The sequence below is a fragment of the Rhinopithecus roxellana genome, chromosome 9 (genome assembly GCF_007565055.1).
Source record: "Rhinopithecus roxellana isolate Shanxi Qingling chromosome 9, ASM756505v1, whole genome shotgun sequence".
NCBI lineage: Eukaryota > Metazoa > Chordata > Mammalia > Primates > Cercopithecidae > Rhinopithecus > Rhinopithecus roxellana.
This window is the reverse complement of record NC_044557.1, coordinates 103,387,677-103,400,402: the sequence shown is the minus strand read 5'-3', so window position 1 is coordinate 103,400,402 and position 12,726 is coordinate 103,387,677. Positions and strand designations below refer to the sequence as shown.

The window sequence follows — 12,726 nt, the reverse complement described above, 5'->3', positions numbered from 1 at the left end:
TTTCGCTGGCTTTGGCATCCTTTTACTACAACTCCAGTTGCCTATGATAGCTTTCATGCTTTCTGATGTGACAAGATGTTCCAAGCTTATCTGGTACAATTCCTGCCCTAACCCTGGAATTAGCCTTTTCTCTAAAGAGTCTGGGTTCTTTTTTGGGAAATGGTATTTCAAGACCCTAATCTGGATGCTAGGGGTTCTCATTTTGACTGGGCCGATCCTTGTTTCTACTCAGGGGAAAGAGTTACAAAATATATGTTAATTCCTCTCTTTTCTCACCCTGTTCTTCTAAGTCATCAGTAAATCCCATCAACTCAACCAAACTGTATCTCAAATTGGTCAATTTGTTTTTATTCATTGCTGTGGGTGGTACCCTAATCCAAGCCGCCCTAGCCTCTTTTAGAGCACTATAATGGCCTTCTTATTTGTTCTCCCTGTTTTCAATCTCATTTCCTATAGTCATTCTCTGTGCAGCAGATAAAGTGGTTTTTATAAATCAGTAAGTCAGATCATGTCACTTTCCTATTTAACCTCCTTCATCATTTAGAATAAAATCCAACTCCCCACCCCTCATTTCCCCCGAGGCCTTCTGTCATCTGGCCTAGGCCTCCCTCGCTTCGTCTCATTTCCTTCCTTAGTCTCCTCTAGCCACACCTGAGTATAGCAGTGTACTTTCATATGGCAATGCACTTGAATATGACCTCTTACTTACTTTTCCCTATATACTAACTTTACTGCTTTTTCAGCACTTTTGTACCAGCCAGTCTGGAATACTGATCGGGATAGAATTCTTCCTCCAAATCATCCCATGACTGGCCTATTTGTGTCATTCAGGTAGCAGATCTTCCTCCTTTCCCAGCTTTCATCACCTTATTTTGTAATTCTTTATAGAACTTATTACCCGCTGAAAACAAGTTCATTTATTTGTTTGTTTGCCTTCCTCTAGATCGAAAATCCTGTAAGAGCAGGATTACTTGACTTGTGCAGCCTTAACTGACTGTGTCCCTGGCTTCTGGGACCATACCTGGCTTATAGCAGACACTTGAAACATAACCATAGTATTATCACACTTTTTACAAATTAATAAGTCCTTTACAAGTTCTTGTTGAATGAATGAGCAATGGCCTTGCAAGTCAAAACAACTTACTCTTCTTGTACCTTATTAAGGTAGCTTTCTTTGAGCAGGAAAAAAGTTTGGGCTGTTACGTTTCTTCATATAGCCAGTACCACCAATTCTGTATAGCTGTATGTGAAACACAGAAAGTTGGATAGTGATAAGTGACCTTGAGATTATGCTATAAAATATAAGTGTTATGTAAAAAACCCACAATCAGGTCATTAAACAAATGTTTGGTAAACTGGTGCCTTAGCACAGTAGGTAAAAATATATATACTATAAACCTGAGCTGTCCATACAAGTATTTAAATGAATACAAATTAAATGCAATTTAAAAATAAGGTCCTCATTAACTTTGGCCACATTTCAAGTGCTCGGGAATCACATGTGACTAGTGTGACCATATTGGATAGCATAGGTACAGCACCTTTCTGTCATCACAGAAAGTTCTGTTAGACAGCACTGCTATAAACAATTGAACCCGCCTTACTTTCTCGCTTTTTTGTTATATAGAGATGGCCGAATCCTGGCTGCTGGAGGCAAATCAAATCATCTTCATTTGTGGTGCTTGGAAACTAGGCAGCTCTTTAGAATTATCCAGATGCCCACTAAAGTTCGAGCCATTCGTCATCTAGAATTTCTTCCTGATAGTTTTGATGCTGGTTCTAATCAGGTTAGTAACATAAACGTAGGGCACTGTACTTTTTGCGAAAGAACGCATCCATCTCTGAACTATATTAGCTCTTATTTATTTAACTTACACCTTGTTACAAGAATTTGAAATTACAAATATGTGACTTTTGTGAAGAGTCTAGAATTGAAAAAAATTTCAAAATCTTGTATTCTTTATACTATTGACAATTTGCTCTTATAAAATCAGCATACTGTAAATTTATATTGTACTCTATGGTTTGCAGTGTGCTTTAGCATGCTAGTTTTCATTTGATCCTTAATTATTTGGCATAGGCAGGAAAGATATTCTCACCATTTTACAGATTATAACACTAACAACTAGAAACATTGACTTGTCAACATTCCTGTTAATTGTAAGGATTAAAGATTGGACTAGAACTAAAATTTTTTCATTGTGTTGTTATTTTATTTACCCTAACTGGTTGCTCACTCCTGTGAAACATGTTTTTATAGGTATCTTTCTTTAGTTTACAAAGTGCTTCTTCCCCCATCCTCCTTCACTTATTCCTTTTTAAGAGTTGAGTTCTGTCAAACCTTAACTTTCTTATTTCAAATAGACTGTCATGGATCTTGTATTTTAACAGATTAGATATATGTTTTCCATATGTATGTATACACATGCGTGTATGTATATATCATGTCCATTTTACTTACGTTTTTGATTAGGTAATATATTCATATGGTTGAAAACATAAAACAGCACACAGTAGGAAGTCTGTCATGCCTTTCTACCATTTGTCTAGTTGTTCACCTCCCCCCATATCCACTATTGTTATGTATAGTGTTATGTTTTTCCCATTATTTTATACAACCTTGCACCTTTTATTCTTTGGGTTTTTTTGTTGTCGTTTTGAGATGGGATCTAGCTCTGTCTCCCAGGCTGGAGTGCAGTGGTGCAATCTCAGCTCACTGCAACCTCCGCCTCCCGGGTTCACGCCATTCTCCTGCCTCAACCTCCTGAGTAGCTGTGACTACAGGCACCCGCCACCATGCCTGGCTAAGTTTTTGTATTTTTTAGTAGAGACGGGGTTTCACCATGTTAGCCAGGATGGTCTCAATCTCCTGACCTCGTGATCCTCCCTCCTCAGACTCCCAAAGTTCTGGGATTACAGGCGTGAGCCACCGCACCCGGCCTTTATTACATGTTTTTAATTTTTGAAATTTTGAGTTAAAATTTAAACTTTTCTCCCCCCTTAAAAGACTAGCTTCCCTCCTACCCCTCCACTACCCTTGCAACTCACAAACTCTCCATTCTCCAGATGTTACTTAAAATATTTGCTGAAAACAGGTAGACAGTGGGGAGCCTCAGTGGCAGTGACAGGTTTGTGTGGGGGCAGCAGGGCTGATGTTAGCTTCGATTAGCTATGGAAAGGGTACAGGAAGGCAAACCCTCCACCCTCCTTGTTCCTGATAGCCAGTGTGGAGGCAAAAGTTAGGAACTGTCTCTCTTAGTCTGTTTTGTGCTACTGTATTGGAATACCACAGACTGGGTAATTTATAAATAACATAAGTTTATTTCTCACAGTTCTGGAGGCTGGGAAGTTCAAGATCTAGAGGTTGGCATCTTTTGAAGGCCTTTGTTCTCTGTCATAATATAGTAGAAGGTCTCATATGGGTGAGAAAGGGAGGGAGGAATGGGAGGGGACAAGAGGGAGGCGAACTCATCCTTTTATACCAAACCCACTCCCATAATAACAGCATTAATCTCTTCATGAGGGCAGAGCCCTCATGCCCTAGTCACCTCTCATTAGGCCCTATCTGCCAACACTGTTGCATTGAGCAAGTTTCCAATACTTGCTGTTGGAGAGACACATTCAAATTATATCATTGTCTAATCCTCTCTGTCCTCTGCATGATCTGCCTGTGGGAAGGGAAGATTCTTAGGGCACCTTTCCATAGTCCATGATGATAGGTTCCTTGCTGATTCTGATTAGATCCAGGGCATAATCAACATGAGCCATAAGTTGTGATTTTAAAATATATAATATCAGGCCTGGCGCAGTGGCTCATGCCTATAATCCCAGTACTTTGGGAGGCCAAGGCAGGCAGATCACCTGACATCAGGAGTTTGAGAGCAGCCTGGCCAACATGGTGAAACCCCATACCTACTAAAAATACAAAAATCAACCAGGCATGGTGGTACATGCCTGTAATCCCAGCTACTCGGGAGGCTGAGGCTGGAGAATTGCTGGAACCCGAGAGGCGGAGGTTGCAGTGAGTGGAGATCGTGCCACTGCACTCCAGCCTGAGCAACAAGAGTGAAACTCTGTCTCAAAACAATAATAATAATAAAATAAAACATATCTCACTGAGAATAGAATTTCCTCTAGGTGTCCCTCTCAAAATATATGTATTTATATACACACACACATATATATACACACACACGTACATACACAAACATTGCATACATGTAAAGACATGTATATAGTATGACTTTCAGACATTCACTGTCACATGTTTTTAGGAGTTTATATTTTTTCTCTCTACTCTTAGGTTCTTGGAGTACTAAGTCAAGATGGTATTATGAGATTTATCAATATACAGACTTGTAAACTTCTCTTTGAGATTGGGAGCCTTGATGAAGGAATTAGCTCATCAGTAATTAGCCCACATGGACGGTACATTGCATCTATTATGGAAAATGGAAGTCTAAACATATATTCAGTTCAGGCTTTAACACAAGAAATAAATAAGGTATGTGTGATCAAGTAATCAATATCAGCTTTTTATAAACACTTACCTATTATATCATCAAGAGTAAAATCTTTATGCTACTGTTTCTCACTTACCTGGAACTTATCCATTTTTCTGGATATATGTTGTTGCTCTTACTCCTAAAGCCACATCTCTGACCTTGATTTCTCACATGTGCTCTATTCTTAAATTGTTGCCTTCCTGAGGGACATCTCCGTTTGATGTCTCTCATTTAGGTGTTACTCATTATCTCCTTCCCAAAAGAGTTCTTCAATCCTAGTTTCTTCAGTTCTGTCTCATGTTTTCTTCCCATCTCATAAGCTAGAGACCTTGAAGCTCAATGACTTCCTATGCCTTTATTTTCTAAATCCAGTCAATACTAAGTCATATAACTTGTTTTTTTTTTTTTTGAGACGGAGTTTTGTTCTTGTTGCCCAGGCTGGAGTGCAATGGTGCGATCTCAGCTCACTGCAACCTCCGCCTCCTGGGTTTAAGCGATTCTCCTGCCTCAGCCTCCTGTGTAGCTGGAATTATAGGCATGCGCCACCATGCCCAGCTAATATTTGTATTTTTAGTAGGTATGGGGTTTCACCATGTTGGTCAGGCTGATCTCGAACTCCTGACCTCATGATCTGCCCACATTGGCCTCCCAAAGTACTGGGATTACAGGCGTGAGCCTCCGCACCCGGCCTAACTTCTTAAATTTGAAATATCTATAAATGTGTTGTCTGTTCTCCACCTCTGTAATTGCTATCCTTGTATTGGTCTTCATTAACTACTCTAGACTAACAGTAATTTAAAGAAATATCTTAAACTCAGAGCCCTCAGTGCCTGCCCTGCCCATCCTACCATCTTCTAAAATAATTCATCATCATTTCTTAACTAATGCTACTTTAGTGGCTTCCTTCCTTCACCTGTTGAATTAAGTCCAGACTCTTCTGCCTGGCTGTCAGTGTTCTCTCTAATCTTGCCTACCTGTCTAACTTATTTCCTCAAACTTATAACTTCCCCCATTATCCCCATAGACACCATCCTTATTTCTGAATCTATTATCCACAGCATCCGTTTCACTACAATGCACGCCTCTCTTCTCTTCTCTGGTTATCTAAAATTCCCCCAGCTAATCAGTCATGTTGTCCATGTGTCTTCCAGTCTGGAATTGCACCTTGGTAGCTCTAACAGAGACTTTGATGATCACCTGGTCTAACCCTTTCATTTTACACAGGAAGAAGTTCATGCTCAAACTTAATCACACAGTGAATAACTAGCAGTTCTGGGTGTTCCAATTCTTCCAAGATCACATGAGATTGGGTGCATTTGGAGTAGCATTTGCCACCTTTTTTTATCCTAGAAAAAAGTTTGTGCCTCCTCCTTTTTGTTTTCTTTATCTTTTAAAAAATTATGCAAGCAGTGTCTTGTTGCAGAAAAAAATAAGAATATACAGAATAGCAAATAGACAAATACAAATCACTGAACGTCTCACCATTCTCAGATGATTCTGATTTACACGTTCCCAATTTCTTTTCTATGTGTGTAAAGATATACAGTCACTCCTCATTATTTGTGCATTCTATACATGAGAATTCACCTACTCACTAAAATTGATTTGTAACTTCAAAATTAATACTTGCAGTGCTTTCATGGTCATTCAGGGACATGCACAGAGCAGTGAAATTTTGAGTCACTAGATACCCTTGTTCCCAGCTGAAGTCAAACGAGGCAACACTCTCTTCTTATTTCAGCTCTCATAGTGTAAACAAGTATCCTTTTTGTGGTCTGCTTAATACCATTTATTTTTTTTGGCATTTTGAAGCTTTTTGTTAAGATTTTACTGTTGAAAGTGGTCCCTAAGCGTAGCGCTGAAGTGCTATTTATTGTTTCTAAACACAGGCTGTGGCTTCCCTTATAGAGAAAATATGTGTGTTAGATTAAACTCATTCAGAAATGAGTTATAGTGCTATTAACTGTGAGTTCAATGATAAGGAATCAGCAATATGTATTAAATAAGATGTCTTTAAACAGAAACACACATGTATGTATTGATTGATTAATGAGGCTCTCAGGAACCTGATTCTGTGTTTCCCCTAGGAGCAGTATTTCAGTATTCACTAATTGAGTGTTCATGCTGACTTTATAGAACCACTGCAAATAGTGAGAATTAACTATACGTATATGTTTGTGTGTGTGTGCACGCACGTGTGTGTATGCATACTTGTCTCTAAACATATGGGATTATACTCTGCTGTTCTTTTGCCGTTTATATCATTATATATACTATATAAATATATTTTTACATTATATGTGCTATATATTAATAAATTTTTAAAAATGTATTAATATCTGCTCTTACTGAGAGTTTTCAGCCTCTGAATAGTCAGTTTTACAGTACTAGCTAAACTTTCTTCTTTTTTTTTTTTTCGAGATGCAGTCTTACTCTGTCACCCAGGCTGGAGTGCAGTGGTATGATCTCGGCTCACCGCAGCCTCCGCCCCCCAGGTTCAAACAATTCTCCTGCCTCAGCTTCCCTAGTAGCTGGGATTATAGGCACGTGCCACCACACCTGGCTAATTTTTGTATTTTTAGTAGAGATGGGGTTTCACCATGTTGTCCAGACTGGTCTTGAACTCCTAACCTCGGTGATCCACCCGCCTTGGGCTCCCAAAGTGCTGGGATTACAGGCGTGAGCCACTGCATCTGGACTTGCCAAACCTTCTTAATAGAGGCAGGCAGAGATCTGAGAAAAACTATAGTAAGAGTGAGTCATTGAGTTCCTTTCTGCTTGTTATCTGTTGAGCAAATTGAGATCACATGAATAGAAAAGCTAGCTTAGAAGTAGAATGATCTTTTTTCTTTTTTGGACACATTCCCAGTACCATCAGTGTCTTATGGCTGTTCCAGGCTACATTAATGTTCAGCTCTATATTCTCTGTAAATCATAACTCACATTTGTCCCATTTTTGCCAGTTTTATTTTCTTGTCATTGGAAAATTTCTGGTATTGTGGTAATAGAGTAAATGAATTATTATGTGTTGAAGATTTAACACTACAAAGGCATGTCAAGTCAGGTCATATCTCAGGTTCATTTTGGGAGGTTATACTTCATGGTAGAAGATAAGGCTCAAACAGGGGAAATTGTGACATTACAATGGAAATTTTAATAAAAATGTAGAAGAATGGATTGAAGTCAAAAAATAGTTTAAGGATATTAAAGATGGGTATATCATAAGTCAGACCACTATTAATCCCATCCTATAGATGAATTGAAGAATTGAATCATAAACTGTAAATGGTCATTGTATTTGAATTGTATTTAGAACTTAGAAAGCCTGAATTACCTGATTTGCTCACTTCCTTTGAAGAAGGAAGATCTTCTGATTTCAAAGAGAATATTATTTATGGAGAAAATGTTCTAGTGAGTAATGTTACTTTAAGTAAATTGAAGTTGTTCGGGTTTTTTTCCCTGTCTGATGGGCCCCATAAAAATGAAGGTATAGGTTCAAAGTCACATTGTCTGAACTGCTTAAGCTGTTGATACAATAAGGAACTAATAGTGATTGCCAAGCAGATTAAAACATTTAACCAAGGGATAGAGAGGCAGAGGTTCCATGCTTCTAGAAGAAAATCATTTGGCAGTTTCCTCTTAGAAATTTCACTTGACCCCAACGAATATTAGGGTACTTCTATCAGAATTCTAGAGGGCCATACCTCTAACTGTACCTTTTTTGCTGTAGGTAATAATCACCATACTAACTTCACCATGTATGTGTAAACATGATTTGGTATTAAATGATTTAAGGCCAGCTTTCAAGGAATAATTATATTTATTGCTATTGTTAATCATATATCTTTATTATGTTCTTCAAAAAGATTCAGCAGAAATTTGCTTTATTAGTCAAAGCAAATGTTCCTAGACATTTTACTTAGTTTTTTTGCCTGAAGAATAATTCTACATAGTAAGGCATGTTATTAAAGCAAACTTTGAAAATCATATATTAACAGGCCTATCTTCCAAGGATATCCACTAGAATACATATATTTATCTTTCCATTTAGCCACCTCTGCCTTTAGTGAAAGTTATTGAAGATTTGCCCAAGAATAAACTGAGTTCCAGTGATCTTAAGATGAAAGTAACATCAGGAAGAGTACAGCAGCCAGCAAAATCCAGGGGAAGCAAAATACAGACTAGAATATTAAAACAAGACCTGACTGGTGATTTTGAAAGTAAAAAGGTAAGAATATTTGGTAATTAAACTTTGTTTGTCACGACTCTGCTGTAGACGAGTCTTGTGATTTCTAAGCCATCACCACTCTTCCCTCTTGGGAATTAAAGAAAGAGAATAAATGAAGAGAATAAAGTTGTAACTGAAATTATGCACAGGCTGGTCTCAATCCTGGCCTCAAGTGATCCTCCCACCTTGGCCTCTCAAAGTGCTGTGATTACAGGCATGAGCTGCCACACCCAGCCATATTACTTTGAGAAATAAAGAAAATATAGCTATTAATAGAGATGTTACATTATTTTCAAGGGATTTTAAAACTTTTTAATGACAAATATATACACACACATATACAAAGTACACATTAAGTATACAGCTCAGTGAACTTTCACAAAATGCACACACCATGTTACCAGCACCCGGATCAAAAACTGGAACATTACCATCAGCTTCTTGCTCCATTCTATGCTTTCTCTCCCTTACCCCCGCCCACCCCAGAATAACTACTCAACTGATACACTGTAGATTAATTTAGTAAATACTGTCAGTTTTCCTAAGTGGTTGATTGAAAAGTAGTTGATTTACATTCCTACCAGCAGTATTTGAGAGTTCTAGTTGCTCCATATTCTCACTAATAATACCTGATATTTTTTCACATTGATTTTAATACAGTGTCCTTCCTTATCCATAGTTTTACTTTCCATGGTTTTGTTTACATGTAGTCAACTGTGATCCAAATAGATTAAAAGGAAGATTTCAGAAATAAACAATTCATAAGTTTTAAATTGCACATCGTTCTGAGTAGCATGACAAAATCTCCTGCCATCTTGCTCTGTTCCACCTGGCACATGAATCATCATTTTGTCTAGCATAGTCACTCAGTAGCTTCTTGGTTATCAGATCTGCTGTCACAGTATCACAGTGCTTGTGTTCCAGTAACCCTTATTTTACTTAAAAAACTTCTGTAGAGCACAAAAGTACTGATACTGACATATTGTCAGAATTGTGCTATTTTATTATTAGTTATGATTGTTAATCTATTGTTGTGCCTAATTTATAAATTAAACTTTATTACAGGTATGTATATATAGGGGAAAACATAATATATTTAGGGTTCAGTGTTATCTGAGGTTTCAGGCATCCGCTAGGGATCTTGGAACATTTCCTCCTCAAATAAGTAGGGACTGCTGTAACTTCTTTTTTCTTTAAGCATTTTTTAATTGTAAAACTTGCAACACAGAAGAGTGTCTAAAACAGATTACAACTTAATGAAAAGTAAAAAAAGATTACGTATGTATCCTGTGTCAGGTGGCTGCAAGACCATCCTTAGGTTTGGTGGTTTATTAGGACTCAGCATGTAGTCATATTCATAGCTATAATATATGAAAGTGAAAGGATGCAAAGCAAAATCAGCAAAGGGAAAAGACACATGGGGTGAAGTCCAGAAGAAACCGGGCACAAGCTTCCAGAAATCTTCTCCCACTGGAATCACAGGACATCCTTGATTCCTCCGTCAATGAAGTGTGGCAATATGTGTGAAGTATTGTCTATCAGGGAAATCTATTAGAGACCTGGTGCCCAGGACTTTTACTAGAGGCTGGTTCTGTAGGTACCCTGTTTTAACAGGTTTCAAATTTCAGACTCCTAGAAGGAAGGGCATTCAGCATAAACCACATTGTACCAACAGTTTAAACACAATGAGCTACTCTTTTTTGGTTCTGGGGGTAATGAGAACTATCTTGAAATTCAACTTCTAGGCACCAGCCAAAGGCCGACCTTGCAAGTAAGTCTTCTAAGGGTAGCAGGCTCAGACCGGCTTGTGTTCACTTTTTTCTGCACATACCCGTTTCCACATGAAGAAATAGAGCATTACCAGTAGCTTTGGAGCCCCCTGTGTGCTTATCCCCCATCACATTTTTCTCCCTACCCCATATATATAACCATTGTCCTCACTTTTGTGTTAATTATGCCCTTGATTTTCTTTATAGTTTTATAACCTCTTCATGTAACTTTAAACAAAAGATTATTTCTTTAAAGAAAAAAACTGAATAGCAGACACAAGCCAAGCCTAGTTGTGGAAAGATTTGGGCAATATTGCTCCTATTTAATGAATGTTTATTGCAAAGATAAGCTGAATGGTATCTCTGAGATATTCTGGCTTCAGAGTTTGCAGGACCTTTTCTGGGAAAACTGGTAGGAATGGTCATGAGTAACTTTGGGAATTAAAAGGCTCATCATGTCAGGGTATCTGGCAGCATTGTAGTGTGGATCAAATCTGGATATCCTGCAGAAATATGTTGAGGAATGGAGCTGCTTCTGAGGAAACCATTGCCAGCTCTAAGAAGTAGGTCAAAGTAGAACACTTCGATGGGGTGAAGTGCAAGTCCTCAACTCATCTTTGCATTAGCACATGGAAAGGAAAGAAGGAACTTTATCAGCTCATGGTCAAGAACAGATCAAATTGAGGCCAAACTCTCCAGGGCACATTTCCTTTGTTTAAAAAGAGGCTTCAGTGGCAGCAGGTATCTTGCTGACGAAGGCAGTCTTCCTGGATCATACTGCTCTCATTTGCTCTGGTTGCCCTCTAGACCTTTAACATGGCTCTCAAGTATCTTCATTCACCATCATCTTGGGTTTTCCCTTCACCCTTCTCTTACATCGGACTACCTGTTTCTTGTGGTAAAAAGAGCACTAAACTCAATCAGAAAGTCTGGCTTCGAGTCTTGAGCCAAGATTTAGCAGATTTGTGACCATAAGCAATTTACCAAACTTCTCATTTTCTCAAGTAAAGGAAGACATTTCATCTGTTTGATAGAGTTGTTAGATCCAGTTGAGATAATATATGAAAACAGCTTTATAATCCTAAATTCTATACAATATTTTTTATTAAGATAAAAATTGGCTTAAAAGTCTTAGATATAAGGGATTATCAGCAGGAGCTGATGTCTGTTGGGATAAAATGATGTACTCCCGCATGTTTTTCTGCCAGACCTTTCCTTGATGCTTCAATGTTAGGAATTGCCTAGAATTTTGAGGAGAGATGGGGGAGGAGCTGTCAGAATGGATTGCTCTTGATGCAAGGGTCAGCAGATGACAGCCCATGGGCCTAATTCAGCTATTCAAGCTAAGAATGCTTTGTGCATTTTTAAGTGGTTATATATAAATATATGATCTTGATTTTTCTTCTTGGCCCACAAAACCTAAAATATTTACTAACTGGCCTTTATTAGTCCTTTTTCACACTGCTATAAAGAATACTACCTGAGACTGGGCAATTTCTAAAGAAAGGAGGATTAATTGACTCACAGTTCCACATGGCTGTGGAGGCCTCTGGAAACTGACAACCATGGCAGAAGCTGAAGGGGAAGTGAACACCCTCTTCCCAAGGCAGCAGGAGGAGAGAGAGGAATATGTGGAGGAGGGACTGTCAAACACTTACGGAACCATCAGATCTCGTGAGAACTCACTATCATGAGAACAGCATGGGGGAACTACCCCCACGATGCAGTCACCTCCCTCCAGGTCCCTCCTTCAACAGTGGGGATTGTGGGGATTATAATTCAAGATGAGATTTGGGATTTGGGTGGGGACACAGAACCAAACCACATCATGGCCCTTTACAGAAAAAGTTTGTCAAGCTCGTTTAGGGAAGGTACTATATCATGAACTTTATTGGCTATGTGTATGCATGCTCAAGAGAGGGAGAGAGGGGAGTGGGGAAAAGACCTCTAATACACAAATATGTCTTACTATGTGTTGTTTTCTAAAGTTGGAAAGTACTGTGGACTAGATTACCATTTGTCACCTTTTCAGTTTTAATGATCACGTCATTTATTAATACTATCTTTTTCTTTATAGAACGAATTACCAGATGGATTAAACAAAAAGTGTTTACAAATCTTATTAAAAGGCTACGGTGAATATCCAACAAAATACAGGTACCATGTAAATTCTGTATGTTACATCAATTTTACTCAAAAACAATTTGGGGGGTTAAAATATATT

At 38.3% G+C, this 12,726-nt stretch overlaps 1 protein-coding gene across 7 annotated transcripts in view; it reads left to right on the top strand.

Annotated features, from left to right (window-relative positions):
- Positions 1 to 12,726, top strand: part of TBC1D31 (TBC1 domain family member 31) — a 78,729-nt gene that overhangs the window by 25,128 nt on the left and 40,875 nt on the right. For 5 of the 7 annotated variants that reach the window (XM_030937470.1, XM_030937469.1, XM_010363878.2 and 2 more), the window contains exons 6-9: positions 1,628 to 1,787; positions 4,304 to 4,504; positions 8,557 to 8,733; positions 12,580 to 12,659. In XM_030937470.1, coding sequence (XP_030793330.1) covers positions 1,628 to 1,787; positions 4,304 to 4,504; positions 8,557 to 8,733; positions 12,580 to 12,659 — 618 coding nt within the window. The remainder of the gene's footprint in view (positions 1 to 1,627; positions 1,788 to 4,303; positions 4,505 to 8,556; positions 8,734 to 12,579; positions 12,660 to 12,726) is intronic. The other 2 variants (XM_030937468.1, XM_030937471.1) reach the window with 2 other exon arrangements.